Source organism: Capronia epimyces (genome assembly GCF_000585565.1).
Source record: "Capronia epimyces CBS 606.96 chromosome Unknown aczIQ-supercont1.2, whole genome shotgun sequence".
Lineage (NCBI taxonomy): Eukaryota > Fungi > Ascomycota > Eurotiomycetes > Chaetothyriales > Herpotrichiellaceae > Capronia > Capronia epimyces.
Genome location: NW_006912905.1, coordinates 2404922 through 2420941, shown reverse-complemented (window position 1 = coordinate 2420941; position 16020 = coordinate 2404922). Strand labels below are relative to the sequence as shown.

Genomic DNA, 16020 nt, shown 5'->3' with positions numbered 1-16020 from the left:
TTCAGCTGGCCTGAAACAAAACAGCTTCAAGGTCACCCTGCAGAGTCAAGTACGTACTGGGTGGCCTCGAAGTCAAGTCCTTTGTTGTCGGGCGAACCCCGATCGTGGTCGATCACATATACGTCGGATCCTCGAGCCTTTCGTATCAACCCAGCCTACACGGTTCATGTCAATGTTAGCTTAGTCGATGCACATCGCCTTTCGTTCCATGAGACGTACATTGCGGTGAGTGGCCGTCAACGACTCGGCGAAGCGTTTCCAGGCCGGAGACAGCCGATCATATGCTTCGTACCCGGACGCCCAGATGGTATCCCCTCCAGACTCTGGGAGGACGACCATCTTCAGGATGGCATAGTCTGAAGGAACATGCTCGAACGTGATGCTAAAGGATAGACACACACACAGTCAGATTAGTGCTTGGTTCTCCCTTGGGGCGGTGATTGATCATTGATCATTGATATTGACCCTGATCCTGATCCGCGAGATGGGATCAAGTTCATATGAGTTCATGTTCTCTGAACGATGGGTGATACATACTCGGCATGCCATAATGTGCTGGCCAAAGGCTTCAAGCTGGACTTGTGCGCCTCATGGGAGTTTTTGGCACTCTGGATCCTTGTCAGTCTCGCTGGAAATGAAAATTTGTCGTGTTGGGATCGGGGATTCGCCATGGTGTTGGTGCAGTACGGCACTTACGGCGGAAGAAATCACCATGACCTCCTCGTCGGCTTTCTTCTCTCCATCGATGGGTGATTGCGATTTCTTGTCTACCAGGGCGTGGCGGTGAAGCTTGGAGGTTTTCGGCTTGCCGGTGAGCTCTCCCAGCTTCTGGCCCAGGACCTTCTGGTCGTTCAGCTGTAAGTCCTGATTCCTGAAGAACAGAACCCCCCGTTGAGACACTGATCACACTTGTTAGCCATCACACCCACATCGACCCTGATCAGCAGATCAGTCAAACATCAGATACGCACCTAAAATGGCCAAGTCCCGGATCTTGCGATCGTCCCCAAGCAGCGAACTCAGCTGTAGAGTGGGAAACTCCCTCCCAATGACCGGGGTGAGGTCAAAGGATTGGTAACCATCTAGGGAACCCGAGTATTGGAGAGGACGTCGTGGCTGCTCGGTGGTGGTCGACATCTTTGGGTTTGGCGGGCTTGGGCTTGGGCTTGTGGTCGCTGGTCACTTGGACGATTCACGTTTTACGTTCACGTTCACGGCTCACCTTCATAATCACTGAGAGTTTGTATTGTAGTAGTGGCGACATGGCCAAGTATAAGGCAGAGACCCAGACCTGATGGACTTGCGCGCGCCATCGGGAGCGGATCGGTACTTCTCCATCATCAACAAACACCTCTCGCGTGTCGACGTACCCGTACGGGATGGCCGAAGGCTGAGGGGCTCCTGAGGCCTGAGGCTTAGGCCCATTATTGCAAGGGGGTTGAGGTGGTGGACGTGGGACAAATCACACCATCCCGCCCGAAAGTGACGTGCTCAGAGCCTCCCAAGCCCAGCGCCCAATACCACCACGACTACTCTGTAGTAGGCAGTATACTCCGGCCTACTCTTGCAGATCTAGGCTCTTGGAACCATACTCCGTACACGGGAGACAAATCATGGTGGATCGTGCAGGCAAGGCGTGCTCATAATGGGCATGTCGACCTCGTCTGGCCGTGTCCCGACGGCTCAGGCACACGACTCCGTCGGAACAAGCAATGCCATAGTGGGCCTAAATCACCTCACCGGGGTCCCCAGTGTAAATTCGTAAGATGCAGCATTGCTGTATGGTCTGTCCATGGCAGGGAGGGTAGATCTAGAAGAAAGTCAAGCGGCAGCGCCCCCTGGTAGTGCCAGCCTGCTGGGGTGGATATATATACACATAGATATACATATATAATAAAGCGTGGGCAGCGAGGCGAGGGGATACCACGAGACGACCACCCTAGGTATCCATCTGTGATCACGTCTCTGCTTGCAGCCGCAGTCAACAACAACAATGGCTTCGGTCCAGCTGCAAGAGAACGTGCCACGCGCCCAGATCGACCATGTTGCACCTAGCGGGGTGGTGGCGGGCCAGGACGTCTCGACGAAAAATCGCACCTGGAAGAGCTATCTTTGGGATACGTGGGACAAGACAGCAGAGGTAGGTACAAGTGTGTGTGGATGTTGGGTACCTGTCCTGTACACAGTACCTGATCCGGTTGCGACTGCCACTACGACTGCTACTACGACGAGAAGCAAAAAGCCAGTGCTGACCGTCTCCCAGGAGAGGCGATTGTTGTTCAAGGTGGACATCACGCTCGTGACATTTGGCTGCTTGGGCACCTTTATCAAGTTCCTCGATCGGTGCGTGGCACAAAGCCAGATCCAATTCCAGATCCAGTTCTCTATGAGGCTGAGGCGAAACCCAAAGCCTTCTTCTAACCTGGGACAGGTCAAATTTGAATACGGCGTTCGTGTCAGGCATGAAAGAGGACCTTTCTCTCTATCAGAATGTGCGTGGTCCTGGTCCAGCCGACCGACAAGAAACTTGCTAACATTCGCACAGCAACTCAACTATGCCAACGTAAGTCTCGCAAACAACATCAACATATTCTAGGACGTGAGACTGAAGGAGAGACAGACTTCTTACAGCGTTGCTTCGGTATTTCCTCCCTCCCTTCAATTTCCATGGAGATGGAGGGTAAGCTGACACGCCACGCATGCACCCAGATCATTGCTCTTGTGCCGACCAACCTGATTCTCACGCGAACAAACCCGAGATATTTCATCCCGTACGTTCGGACCCCTGAGAGCATTGAGCTTGAGCTTGAGCTTCCCATACAAATGGCTGACGTTTCTTTCGCAGCTTTCTGGAAGTTGGATGGACCATATGGTACGCGGCTTGAGGTGATCCCGATCCCAATCCCAATCCCAGACCGCTAACGAGGCGCGACAGTACCTTCTGCCAGGCAAAAATGACCAAAGCAGAACACATGTACGTGATCAGAGCAATTCTGGCCATCTTTGAAACGTAAGCTGTTCCGCCCCCCTGTCCCCTCTCCCCTCTTCCATTCCAAGTCCAAATCATGCAGGTGAAGGTAGTCAAGCCTGACTAACTTTGACTTGTATACTCGCAGAGGCCATTACTCCGCCAGTAGGATCAATCCAGTCTAATCCATGAGGGAGGCGTTATGATTCTCTAACTCACCGCAGTCATGTTTCTTTGCGGCTCGTGGTATCAAAAGGGCGAACTAGCTCGTGTGAGTTCCAGTCCCATCTCCATCTCCCAACTCCCATCTCCCATCTCCCATGTATTGAAGCGTGTTGTGAAAAAAGAAGCGTGTTGTAAATAAAGCAGCGTGTTTTGAAAAGCAGCTAACCAAATTTGGACTAGCGCATGAGCATCGTCAACATGGCAGCGCAGGCAGGCCCAATGTTCTCTGCATATCTCCAGGGTATGTGATTTGAAGTCGACGAGACGACGGCATCCCCATGAACTTTTCCAAGTTCAAGTTCAAATACTGATCAACACGCCTCAGCTGCGGCATATTCTGGCCTCAATGGCGTCCAGGGCATGGCCGGATGGCAATGGGTAAGTCTGACCGTCAAGTCAAAGTGTCCATCACAGCCTAATACCAGCATAGTTGTTCATTATTGACGGCATCATCTCCATCGGGATCATCATTCCGCAACTGTTTCTGCTACCAGAGGTTCCTTCCCGTCTGACGCCCAATTTCATGTTCTCGGAGCAGGTATGGATGGCATCACGTTCTGTCCTCCGGGACGACCGCTCATTCACACGTGTCTAGGAGATCGAGTTGGCAAGAGACCGGAAGCCAAAGGAAGGTCGCGTCAGACAAGGGGCGTTTACTCGGGCTCAAGTAGGTTGCCTTACCGTGACCGTGACCAGGACCAGGACACTGGATTCAATCGGTGGAAATGTCTGGCTCTTGCTGACCTTAGTAGATATGGAGATGGTTCACCACACCCGAGATCTGGATTCTTTGGCTCATCGCTGCGTCAGTATTCCCTTCAACAACACCCGAAGGATGGAGCCTATCGCTCGAGCATCCTCTAGACTCCTCTCTTACTAACCAGCATCCGTCGACAGGTCGCAAAACATTGGATATTTGCCTAACCAGTCCATGGCCTTCTGGTTCAAAGCGTGGAATTCCATCAAGAAGGGATCCTTTACCGTGCAACAAATCAGTATGTTATGTTGATGCGTCTATATCACGAATTGCTGTCTCAGCCTCATGGAAGTTGAGTTGGTACTGATAACATACGTGTGAAGACAACTATACCACCCCCTTATACGCCACTACAATCACAGTCACCACCTTGATGGCTTGGGCCAGTCAGTTGAAATGCCCCCAGTCCACAGGGACCCCTGCTGATAGAGTCCAGGTGATACAATCTGCAAAGGTCGCCGCTGGCCCATGCTGCTCGTGGGCGCGACCGTCAACTTTGTGGTCTGTATCCTTCTAGCCACCACGCCCGTGTTCCCCAAGAACCGAGCATTCCGATGGTTTCTCTACTATCAGACTGGATGGGGAGAAGCGTCGAATTGGTGAGTTTCAGCTGCAGTGGTGCCACTCACTGTCACTCTCAGCCGCAAGCTACAGAAGCTGACCCGAGTCTCTATTTCTAGTATGTTTTGGGCATGGACGAATGAAATCTTGTGAGTCGAGCTCGCCATCGCCTTGCGTTCCGCAACTCTTGGGCGGCCACTAGTTCTGAGAAAGGCTTTGGCCATCGCTAACAGACAGCTATAGGGCGGGAGACCCTGCCACGCGTGCCTTTGCAGGCGCTGGTCTGCAGGTATGGTCACAAGTGTTTGCCGCAACCATGTAAGTGTTCTCTCTGGTTTGGAAAGCTCGTACGCTCGGAAACATGGCCTGATTGTCAATGTCAATTTCTATTTCTAGTCCTCTGGCCGTGTTCAAAACAGTCGACCAACCGGCCGTCAGAAAGGGTAACTTCACGGCCGCTGGGTTTTGGATTGTCCAGATCATCTGCTCCCTCACTCTGGCGTACATGCTGCACTCGAAGGCGAAACGGCGTCAATCCGACCCGTTGGCGGGCCCTACTGCGCTCGATGTCAGTCAGGCTGAAGACTCGGACGATGCGCCTGACAAAGGATTGAAGAGTCAGGTCAAATCAGATGTCACGGCGGTTTGAGTGTGGTGCTATAGTCTTTATTATCGGCCGGTTGAGAAGGACAGATTCTGGGGTTCAATGCGATGGCCCCTAGTAGGCCATCACCTGCCTTCCCTTCGCCTCAATGGGTGTCCGGCTGCGGTGCATTGCCAGTGGTCTTGTCCACCATACATAAGGAGAGCATGTGCCGACACCGTCGAATATAAACAAGAAGAGCACGTGCCGGTACCATCGCCATGTTCCTTAGCAGAGGCAGGCAATATTCAATCTTTCATGAATGCCATTGATGGTGATCAAGAACTGTGACTGCTCATGATCAACATGTCTGTCGTGTTCCCCATTTCCGAGGCTACCACTAGTGACTCCTCGCCCGTGACCGTGTGCTCTTACAAGCTCGTCTTCTCTGCATCTCATAGACAAGAAGCCTGGAACGCTGGAAATTCTTATCCCAGTGACCTTGCCGTGTGAGGTGTTCTTACTATACCACTCGGGATTGTTTGGAAAAATCGTCTGATCACTGTCGTCTCTACTTTCATCTATCTATATAGTCAGGATCCCCGCAGGCCATCTCATGATCTCAGGCCCCATACTAGACATCAAGGAACTGGAATTTTCAACTCTACTTCCAAGAAGGACGCGTAGAGTAGTGCAGCTCAGTTCGAAATGACGAATGACGAATGGCGAATCACAAATAGCAAGTCACATTGAGGCGCGTTGGAGCGTCGCAGTCGCATCCTGACATATGGCCCAGACCTCAGGCCAGACGGACACAGATACGATACCGTCCGGCTGGAGAGATCCCGTCGGTTGAGCAGAATCCACAGACAAAGGCCTAAGCCCCATATTTTGGCATTCGCCATTCAAGCCGCCTATTGCGCCTTCGCGGTATATCGCTTGGCGCGGTGGAGACGGCCGCTGCATGTGAAGCCTGTCCTTGGAAAGTACTCTGTACTCGAATATAAATACTGACGGACACGTGTTTCATGGTCTAGAAAAGCGTTATAGACTCTGTGGTGGGTTCTTGTTCTTTTTGGTTGTGATTGTGTCGTTGGGTACATCATGGTCGCCAATATCAAGGCCGTGGCGGTCATCGGCGCTGGGCCGGCTGGAGCCATCACGATCGATGCACTGGCGGAGGAGAAGAAATTCGACGTGATTCGAGTGTTTGAGAGGCGGGAGAAAGCGGGCGGAATATGGTAGGGAAGATTGTTTGATTGTCGATTGTTGATTGTTGTTTGTTGCAACAACAATCATGGTCTGGTCGGACTTGGACTTGGACTTGGGCTCTGACAGACACGGCGTGCCAGGATCGGCGACACCGATATACGTCCCAAGTTGGCTTCTCTTCGCCCGCTGTTGGAACAAACAGCCGATCAGCCAGTCCCGATCCCATCCCAGCTCCCCACTATCACACCTCAGGAGCCCCGAATCAACAGTGCTGAACACCGCTATACGTATACGCCAGTCTACCCGGGCATGATCAGCAACATCGATGAGCGGATCATGGCCTACACCAAAGAGCCGTTTCCGCTACCCCGGGACCCAGTCACCAACCAACCGATAGATCAGAGAGCGCCGTTTCGAAACAGCGAGATCGTGCGTGAATGGGTCGAGAGCTTGTTCGATCGCAAGGGGTACCGCCACCAGGTCGAGTACAATACGTCGGTGGAGCGAGCAGTCAAGGAGGGCTCGAAATGGGTCTTGACCCTGAGGAAAACCCTCCCCGGCGGCAAGCACAACTATTGGTGGCAGGAGACCTTCGACGCCCTCGTCGTCGCCAGCGGCCACTACAGCATCCCGCGCTTCTCTCCTGTCCCCGGACTGGCGGAATTCGAGCAGAACCATCCTGGGAGCGTTGAGCACAGCAAGATCTACCGCGGACCGGAACGGTATCGCGGGAAGGTAAGTCAAGTGGTGGGGACGACGTTCGTAGAGATGGTTCTGACGTGACCGGGCACACAGACGGTCATCACAGTCGGCGCTTCTGTGTCGGCAACCGACATTACCAGAGCGATTGTCAAGGTTGCAAAGTCGCCCGTGTACGCATCAATCCGAGAACCGCACCGGGTCTACGGCACCGTGCCATTCGAACACCCACAAATCTCGCTGAAGCCCACCATCTCGCACGTGTCGACATCTCCGAACAGTCGGACCGTCTTCTTCTCCGACGGCAGCAAGGTCGAGAACGTGGACCACATCATCTTTGGAACCGGCTACGACTTCAGCTTGCCGTTCCTCCCCTCGGTGAAAGTGGTCAATCGCAGGATCCCGGGCACCTACCAGCACATCTTCATGCAAGATGATCCCACTCTCGCATTTGTCGGCGGGGTTAGTGTTTTCACCCCATTTGCTGGCGGCTCTGGTACATACTGACCGCGAGATAGGTTTCGGCGGGCTTCACATTCCTCGTCTTTGAGTGGCAGGCAGTGGTGGTGGCTAGGTTTTTGGCTGGACGCATCACTCTTCCCTCGCGCGAGGTCCAGAAGAAATGGGAGACCGACCGTCTGGCCAAACGGGGCGACGGTCAGCCATTCTTCAAAGTCGCCCCGGATTTTGAAGAATACTTTGAAGATCTCCGCAAGTTGGCTGGCGATCCGGCCCCTGGCACGCCGGGAAGACGACTCATCAGGTGGAACCCGGCTTGGTTGGGCATTGCCGAGCAGACCATGCAAGAGAGGATTGAAAAATGGCGCCAGATCGCAAAGGAAACCGAAGACCAGCTGAAGGCTGAGGCTGAGGCTGAGGCTGACCGCCAGAAACGGCCGACATTGGCTAGGCTGTGATCTTCGCTTCTTGCTTCTTCTGCTCAGCCAGCGCGGACTGGTGTGGTGCTAGTAGGACCTGGCTTAGAGAGCAAAGACGGAGGAGGGCCAAAAAAGAAATATAGACGGTTTCTCTCTCCCTCTCTCTTTCTCTTTGCTTGCTCCTCCTCTGGCTCGGTGTTGCGTGAGGCGTGCCTTGTAGGTGTTACCTAATACATTTGACGTAGAGTACGGAAGGTTAGCCGAAGGGCTAGTTGACGTCACGTGCAGCGTCACGTGCGTTTGTCGCTGGTGTATAATCGAGATTCAGTTCACCGAGTTCAGGGCCTGCAGATCAGATCGATCCCTTGCGGCGTGAATTACTAGGCGATAATGCAGGGGTCGGGAGGCTCCTAAGGCCGCAGTCTGCGCAGCCAGGGGCTTAGGGGCCCGAGACTACCTACGGTAATGTCTATAGGCGCAGCCAGCATCTTACCTAAGCAGTACGCCGCGTGTCTGGAAATCTCCCTAACAAATCTTTTGGGCTTCGCAACCTACAGTAAAAGACTCCATGTTGCTACCACATCACAATGGCCGTCTTGACGCCCAAAGCATGGCCCTAACCAGCCCTCCAAGCTGACCGGTGCTTCCTACTTCACAGAACCCTAATAATGGGCGACGAAGGGCATGACCCTCTCCTCGCGAGAGAGGACTCCCACGATCCTGACTCACGACCAGGCAAGAGACAGCGCACTTTCATCGCGCGCCAGGTTGGTCCTTCCCGCTCCCGGCCGCCGGTCTGGTGCTGGTTCTGTCGTGCTGACCATTCACCAGGCATGCGAGGCCTGCCGCTCCAAAAAGACACGATGCGACGAGGATATGCCCTGCAGTCTCTGCCGCAATCTCGGCATCGAGTGTACCTATGCCGAGCGCAAGCCTACCAAGTATGAAGGCCCGACTCCCAAAGTGGTCTTGCCTGTCACTGACAGTAGACGCTCAAAGGACCGAAATCTCCATGAGCATGGTTTTCAACACCTTGAAGAGGATGGAGTCCAAGATCGACCATCTCTCCTCGCAAAACCCTCCGAAGCCTCGCCAGGGGTCTGAATCAACTCGCAGTGACCTGGGTCGTCCTCTCGTAGAGAGTCCCTACCGCCTAGAATACGACACGCCCATCAGAGCCATAACATCGCCTCAGGCTCCCAATGCCGGGCTTGTGGCTCAGTCTCCCTCCCCCAATCTTCTCTCTTTCAGCGCCCATCAGACGGTACACTGGCCGGGAGTAGTGGCAACACTTCCGACTAGCCTTGTTTCTGCCGCCCAGAGCCTCGAACCAAGCTATCCCACGCTCCTCGAATCTGGACGGCCACAGCTCGATCCGGTTATCCCAGCCCAAGCCCGTATGCCGGGGGCCGACTGGCTGGTCTCACTGAGCTTGTCCTGTGTCAAAGACCTGTCAAATGCGTATTTTGATACCTTCAATCGCGTGTACCCCTTCATCGACCGCGACTTCTACTTCCTGAGCACTCTTGCCGTTGTGGTACGTGAGGGCTTCGGGTACGACATAGAGTCCTGCCTCGTGTTGAATGTCATGGCACTGGGATGTATGGGTCTTAGGGCCTTTGAAGAAGGAGGATTTGCTACCTCCAGCCAGGCCCCATCATCCCCTGTCATCCGCGACATCATGGACGAAGAAATCCCCGGGTTGAGCTTCTTTAACGAAGCACGCAAGCGGGTCGGCTTCTGTCTTTGTGAACGGGATATCCAGAGCTGCCAATATTACTTGGTCTCGGCCGTATATTTCGCCCAGCTTATGCGTCCGGTCGATCAATGGATGATGACAAACCGAGCCGCAGCTACCTGCACTGCGTTCTTCAAATGTCCACCGGAGCCTCATGACGAGTACATGGCAGACATGCAATCAAGGCTTTTCTGGACCGCCCTGGTGCTCGAGACTGTCATTGTTCAAGAGCTGGAACTGCCTCCCAGCAGACTGAAGGAGTGGGAGGACGTGGTACCTCTTCCCAAGTTCACCGTTTACCCTTATGCCGATAAGTCACGTCCGCGCAACTCAGACGACTCGTACTACCATTATCATTTCCTCGCCCAGATCGCCCACCGGATCATCCTGAGTCGAATTCGGGACGAATTGTATTACAGCAACCCTTCGGCAACGCTTGCAGATGAGCTGCGGCATCAGCTCGAACAGTGGCGCGACAATCTTCCACAGGCAATCCAGTGGACCAGCGAAGGCGAAGATCAGACATTCGATTGTCCCGCCGATGCAGTTACTATGACCTTACTCCAAGCTCGGTATCGAATTTCGAGATTCCATCTCGGTCGGCCCTTTCTGTACAAAGCCATTCAAAAGCCGATGTCGGTGAACGAGACTGACTTGAAGATGTGTACTGAAGCGCTCCAATTCGCCATAGACTGGCCTTTGGCCCTGGATGTCTGTGTGAGGATGAAGGACTTTATGCCATTGAAGTACTTTGCTTCCGGTCAAATGTTTGGACAATTGTTTATATTCCATGCTCTGGATTCTTCTCCCAACCCTCGGGTCCGCGACGCCCTCCCCATCGGACACAAAGTCTGGTGTACCAAGATGTTGAGGTTCATGTCTGAACTGGTCGAATCCAGCCCGACTGTATCAAAGGACTTTGAATTGCTGTCTGCATTATATCATTCACCCTAGACTGATCTCCAAAGCTCAGACGCCGGCATCCCCCTCTGCGACACGTGTTCCGGCTGAGCAGTGATCTGGCCGCGCCCAGGAATTGGCGTCGGCGGGAAGGACTTCAGGCAGCCTTCTAAAGACCATAATAGTAGCGAGGAGGGTCAGTCTACGCTCCACGGGATGTCAGAATGTACAGAATGTCTATGCTGGCATGGATTTTCAAGCCTGATTTGGAGATAAGGTTGAGCCTGCATTGCGTGGAGATTGCCGAACCCCTATTTCGAGCGAAGCGACAATCCACAAGGTATCCCTGGTGTCCCTATACCCGATGTCAGATGATGTGTCGGCAAGGCACATGTTTTCAAGGATCGGTGCGGCGGGCAGGATCTCCTCTCGCATTCCTCCGAAAGGAGTAAACACATCGGTCCCGCCGGTACCGCCTCCGATTTGTGGGGGCGCATGGGACAAGACAAGAGACACACCAAATGATTCCAAGCTCTGTGGAACACTCCCCGCGCATCTTCCCAAAATACCTGTGCTACCCTGGAATACTGTATTCCAGATCGGGTATCCCGAGCTCGTCCACTCACATGGACGAATGGCAAAGTCTGTTTCTCCGTTCGCCCCGCGTCCCCAGTGAGTGTTCCCCATGATATTTTGGAGGCGCGGAGAGGAGAAGGTGGCAAACTGGCCTCGCGGATCTGGATTTCTGCGATTCATATACCTCGTCCTTCCCAGGTTGTCCTTCAGCATCACCAATCAAGCAATATACACAGGTTGTCCTTTAACCTCACCAATCAAGCAACATACACGGGTTGATCCGCGAACACTTGTGGTCAGGGTCCTCCTCAGCGAAAGCGAACGCCTATTTATAAAGGCCATCTCGCCAACATGAGTGTCAAAGTGCAATCCGCAACGGACCCGGGCCTCACGCTGTCCAAGGACCGTTGTGAGCCTGGCTCCGTCAACATACCGGTGGCCAAGTGGCCTAAGACGGCAGAGACGACATCGGTCGATTCAGATGCCGTCGCGACCAAAATTGTCGATGCGTTCAATAGTGCCCTTGCTAAAAGAGACACGAAGGCTATTGCCGATCTGTTCCTCGAAGATGGTTACTGGCGTGATCATCTTAGCGTGTCTTGGGACTTGCGGACTCTAAAAGGGCGAGAGAAGATTGCCGGATTTCTTGCCAACGGATGCCCCTTGACAAAGATTGAGATCGACCGAAGCACGGCGTATCGGGCCCCTCAGCTAGGAGCCTTCGATGGCACGGGAGATGTCAAGGGCATCCAATTCTACTTCAACTTCACCTCCCAAGTGGGCACGGGTCAGGGGGTTGCTCGCCTGGCAGAGCGAGACGGAGAGTGGAAGATCTTCACCTTCTTCACTACCCTGCGAGAGCTGAAGGGCCATGAAGAAGCCGTAGGCCCGCGACGGTCGAAAGGGGTCGAGCACGGCGGGAAGCCAGATCGCAAGAACTGGCTGGAGAGGAGGAAGGCGGAAATCGAGTTTGAAAACAAGGAGCCCGTGGTCCTGATTCTTGGTATGATAGACTCGGTCTCGGGTTCGTCCGAAGACTGCTGTTGCTGTTACTGACGACTATTATCCTAGGGGCTGGCCAAGGCGGACTGACTGCCGCGGCGCGGCTGAAGATGCTGGGGGTTGAGACGCTGGTGATCGACAGCGAGGATCGCATTGGCGACAACTGGCGACGCCGTTACCACCAACTCGTGCTGCACGACCCGGTCTGGTACGATCACCTGCCGTACCTTCAGTTCCCCCCGTACTGGCCCATCTTCACGCCCAAGGATAAGCTGGCCGAGTTCTTCGAGTCATATGCCAAGCTGCTCGAGTTGAACGTCTGGGTACACAGCAGTCTGGAATCGACGTCGTGGGACGAAGGCCGAAAGCAGTGGACCGTCACCGTCAAACGCACCAAGCCAGACGGCAGCACCGAGACGCGCACGCTGCACCCCAGACATGTCATCCAAGCCACGGGCCACTCGGGCAAGAAGAACTTCCCGGCGCACATGAAAGGACTGGGCAACTTCCAGGGCGACCGGCTGTGCCACTCGTCCGAATTCACCGGGGCCAGATTGGACGGCAAGGGCAAGAAAGCCGTGGTGGTGGGGTCGTGCAACTCGGGCCACGACATTGCGCAGGATTTCTACGAGAAGGGCTACGACGTGACGATTGTGCAGCGGTCGACGACGTGCGTCATCTCCAGCGAAGCCATCACCGAGATCGGCTTGAAGGGTCTCTATTCCGAGGACGGCCCACCCGTTGAGGACGCTGATCTGTGGCTCCACAGCCTGCCCAGCGAGGTGTTGAAGGCGCTGCAGGTCAAGATCACCGAGCTGCAAGCGCAGTACGACGCAAAGACTCTCGAAGGGCTCGCAAAGGCCGGCTTCGCCCTGGACCGCGGGCCGGAAAACGCCGGCTTATTCATGAAATATTTCCAGCGTGGCGGCGGCTATTACATCGACGTCGGGTGCTCGCAGCTGATCATCGACGGCAAGATCAAAGTCAAGCAGGGCCAGGAGGTGTCCGAGGTGCGCCCGCACGGCCTGCGCTTTGCGGACGGCAGCGAGCTCGAGGCCGACGAGATCATTTTCGCCACGGGCTATCAGAACATGCGCACGCAGGCCCGCGACATCTTTGGCGACGAGCTGGCCGACCGCGTCGCCGACATCTGGGGCTACAATGCCGAAGGCGAGATGCGCACCATCTGGCGCAAGACGGGGCATCCTGGCTTCTGGTTCATGGGCGGCAATCTGGCCTTGTGTCGGTATTATTCCAAAATTCTGGCCTTGCAGATCAAGGGTCTGGAAGAGGGGTTTTATGAGTATTGAGGCTCTAGAGGGCTTTTTGGGTATTGAGCGCGCTTATGTATGTGTGTGTGTGTGTGTGTGTGTGTGTGTGCTCCGTAGTGGACTGGACTTGGTGTGGGAAATAGGAAAGACTCCAGTCGATTACATATCAGCCCCAGCAGTTAGTTTCTGGAACATGAATCTGAATATCAGGCCCCAAGTTTCTGGAATATGCGCGCCTGCTCGATCAGCAGTGCAGTGGCAAGTAAGTCACTCAAGGACTCAAGGACTCAAGTCACCCTTGTCTACACCGTACTCCGTATCCTCGACCGAGTCGAAAGTAAGGTGGGTGTAGGGAGGTAGGTGTAAGTAGGGTGGCTGGGTTTCAAGATTGTACTCCGTACTCCGTACATACATGACACACGCCTCGGTAGCCGACCTTGAGCCCAATTAAGAAACTAAGAGATCGCGGACAGCTTCTGGTGGAACGAATGGAGGATTAGGGGGTTCAGCCGAATTGATGGTGGTGGTGGTGGTGGTACATGATTGACAATCTGCTTTCCTTCCTCCTCTCTCTTTTCCTCCTCTCTCTTCCCAAAGGTCCTGCGTCTCTTTCCTCCTGAAGCCCCTAAGCGCCTGTCTCTCTTCCTAAAGCGCCTGTGTCTGTCCCCTTCTTGAACTGCGCAGGCTGCCCATACACTATCACACTTTCCGACGACATGGAGACCGTCAAACCAAGTCGAAGCAGGGATAGACAGCTCGGACCGCTAGTTCATGAGAACTTATTTTGTCTGCTCGTCCCTCTGGGCCGTCTCCGTCGGGGCTTGGGCAGCTCGGACAAGCCTTGATTTCTACCCTCATCCTTTCCCTTTCAGGCATTCCAGCCTCACTTGATTTCTACCCTCATCCTTCAGGCATTCCAACCTCGCTTGATTTCTACCCTCATCCTCAGGCGTTCCAACCTCATCCTAGTCGGTCTTCTCGGCTTCATGCTCACCAATCTTGTCCGTTTCGTCGACTTTCGACTTCGCCTTTTTCTTCGCATCATCCTCTTGCTTGGCAATCTCCTCCAACGCAGCAATGGCATCTTCATCGTCCTCGCCGTCGAACTCGTCCTGCTGCACAATCGGCTTGCCGATTTTCTTCTCCGGCAGCTCCGTCACGGGGCCGTCCTCTTCCGGAGTCCTGTCCTGACTGGCCATGACCTTGACAGGAGCCTGGACTGGTGGCGCTTTGATCGGGTGCTGAACATTCAGATTCCAATCAATCACCCCTTCAGGTCCGTACCGTGATTGCAACCACTCGTTCGCTTTCGTAAAGTGGCCACAATCGAAAAAACCCCGGTGAGCGCTTAGAGGAGACGGATGCACGCTCTTGAGGACCAAATGTCGCCCTCCTGTGATCTTCTCGCACCGTTTCTGGGCCGGTGAGCCCCAGGCGAGGAACACGACGCCACGAGTCCGCACCTTGACCACCGTGTCGATGACTTTCTGCGTAAACTTCTCCCAGCCGTGGTTGGCGTGCGAGTTGGCCTGCCCTGCACGCACAGTCAAGCAGGTGTTGAGCAGAAGCACTCCCTGGTCAGCCCAGGGTGTGAGCAGACCAGAGTTCTTGGGTGGTGGGCTAAAGCTAGGATATTCTTTCTTGATGGCTATGTATATGTTCTTGAGGGAAGGCGGAGCAGGCGTAGGTGGGCGAACTGAGAAGCAGAGGCCATGTGCTTGGTTGTGACCATGGTAGGGGTCTTGTCCGAGAATCACCACGCGGACCTTGTGCAAGGGACAGTGACGAGACCTTGTCCAGAGCACACAGTCAGTATCGAAGACACCAGAAATCCCGGACGAGAAGGATGGTGTGCGTGCTTGTGGTCTTGACTTACCAGCTGTACACGTCCTCAAGCGGCGGATAGATGGTCTGCTTGGAATCAATCTCCTTTTGCAAGAACCGCTTCAGCTCCAGAAAGCTGGGCGATGTAACTTCTTCTTTCAATTGCCCCAGCCAGCTAGGGTCAAGGGTATCAATCTCCAGCTTGAGTAGTTTCCTCTGCTCCTCGCTCAGGCTGGCTACCCATTTCTCCTTGTCGAACTTCGATGGGGGCGGAGCTGCTGCATTGTCGGCTGCGCTTGTGGTCAGTGACCCGGGATTTCCACCTGAGGCAGTGGTTTTCGGAGGACCGAAGAAGGAAGTGAGACTGCCATTTCTTTTCGGTTGGCTGGCTGAGGTGGGAGGTTCTTTTCGTTTGAGAGACGACATCGCGGCCGATTTGCGATGTAGCTGGGCGAGACGTCGGAGAGAAAGGAGACGGACAGACGCAGCAACACGTGTAGAGGCACACACACCCAGCATGCAGTTTTTCAATGCCCCTGACAGAAATTAAGCCATCGAGATGTTCACAGATTCAGGCTAACCTGCGCTGTATCAAGAGGTTGGTCCTGTGCTAGCAGACAACCTCCAGTACAAGGGTACCTGGTACTTTACGCGCTTCACGACGCGACGTCACGACACGCGTCAACAGGGATCGCCTAGCCTAACCATGGAAGACATCTAGGCGGGTGCTAGGCTCTTTAGGCTGCTTAGGTGCCGGGATTCCATTGAATTAGTGCATTCAAGCCTAGATCGTAGCTGTAAGTGTGCCTGGGGCGCCTGGGACATG

At 54.3% G+C, this 16020-nt stretch overlaps 6 protein-coding genes across 6 annotated transcripts; 4 read left to right on the top strand and 2 right to left on the bottom strand.

Annotated features, from left to right (window-relative positions):
• Nucleotides 1-180: 180 nt before the first annotated feature.
• On the bottom strand, nucleotides 181-1137 carry A1O3_02679 (uncharacterized protein; the record flags this gene model as incomplete). The annotated part of the gene is made up of 4 exons (XM_007732819.1): nucleotides 181-382; nucleotides 538-608; nucleotides 697-899; nucleotides 972-1137. 4 exons carry the CDS (start codon nucleotides 1135-1137, stop codon nucleotides 181-183), a joined length of 642 nt encoding a protein of 213 aa, XP_007731009.1.
• An 856-nt stretch (nucleotides 1138-1993) lies between these two features.
• Nucleotides 1994-5160, top strand: A1O3_02678 (uncharacterized protein; the record flags this gene model as incomplete). The annotated part of the gene is made up of 19 exons (XM_007732818.1): nucleotides 1994-2140; nucleotides 2264-2343; nucleotides 2432-2492; nucleotides 2546-2563; nucleotides 2710-2771; nucleotides 2846-2872; nucleotides 2936-3010; nucleotides 3117-3133; nucleotides 3193-3239; nucleotides 3374-3434; nucleotides 3519-3571; nucleotides 3624-3731; nucleotides 3789-3860; nucleotides 3946-3998; nucleotides 4091-4188; nucleotides 4274-4336; nucleotides 4387-4549; nucleotides 4755-4829; nucleotides 4908-5160. The coding sequence occupies 19 exons, from the start codon at nucleotides 1994-1996 to the stop codon at nucleotides 5158-5160; spliced, it is 1533 nt and encodes a 510-aa protein (XP_007731008.1).
• A 1038-nt stretch (nucleotides 5161-6198) lies between these two features.
• On the top strand, nucleotides 6199-7922 carry A1O3_02677 (uncharacterized protein; the record flags this gene model as incomplete). Its single annotated transcript, XM_007732817.1, has 4 exons — nucleotides 6199-6335; nucleotides 6447-7041; nucleotides 7102-7467; nucleotides 7524-7922. 4 exons carry the CDS (start codon nucleotides 6199-6201, stop codon nucleotides 7920-7922), a joined length of 1497 nt encoding a protein of 498 aa, XP_007731007.1.
• A 973-nt stretch (nucleotides 7923-8895) lies between these two features.
• On the top strand, nucleotides 8896-10575 carry A1O3_02676 (uncharacterized protein; the record flags this gene model as incomplete). Its single annotated transcript, XM_007732816.1, has 1 exon — nucleotides 8896-10575. The coding sequence occupies one exon, from the start codon at nucleotides 8896-8898 to the stop codon at nucleotides 10573-10575; it is 1680 nt and encodes a 559-aa protein (XP_007731006.1).
• An 873-nt stretch (nucleotides 10576-11448) lies between these two features.
• Nucleotides 11449-13409, top strand: A1O3_02675 (uncharacterized protein; the record flags this gene model as incomplete). Its single annotated transcript, XM_007732815.1, has 2 exons — nucleotides 11449-12100; nucleotides 12169-13409. The coding sequence occupies 2 exons, from the start codon at nucleotides 11449-11451 to the stop codon at nucleotides 13407-13409; spliced, it is 1893 nt and encodes a 630-aa protein (XP_007731005.1).
• A 926-nt stretch (nucleotides 13410-14335) lies between these two features.
• On the bottom strand, nucleotides 14336-15620 carry A1O3_02674 (uracil-DNA glycosylase; the record flags this gene model as incomplete). Its single annotated transcript, XM_007732814.1, has 2 exons — nucleotides 14336-15161; nucleotides 15247-15620. 2 exons carry the CDS (start codon nucleotides 15618-15620, stop codon nucleotides 14336-14338), a joined length of 1200 nt encoding a protein of 399 aa, XP_007731004.1.
• Nucleotides 15621-16020: the final 400 nt, after the last annotated feature.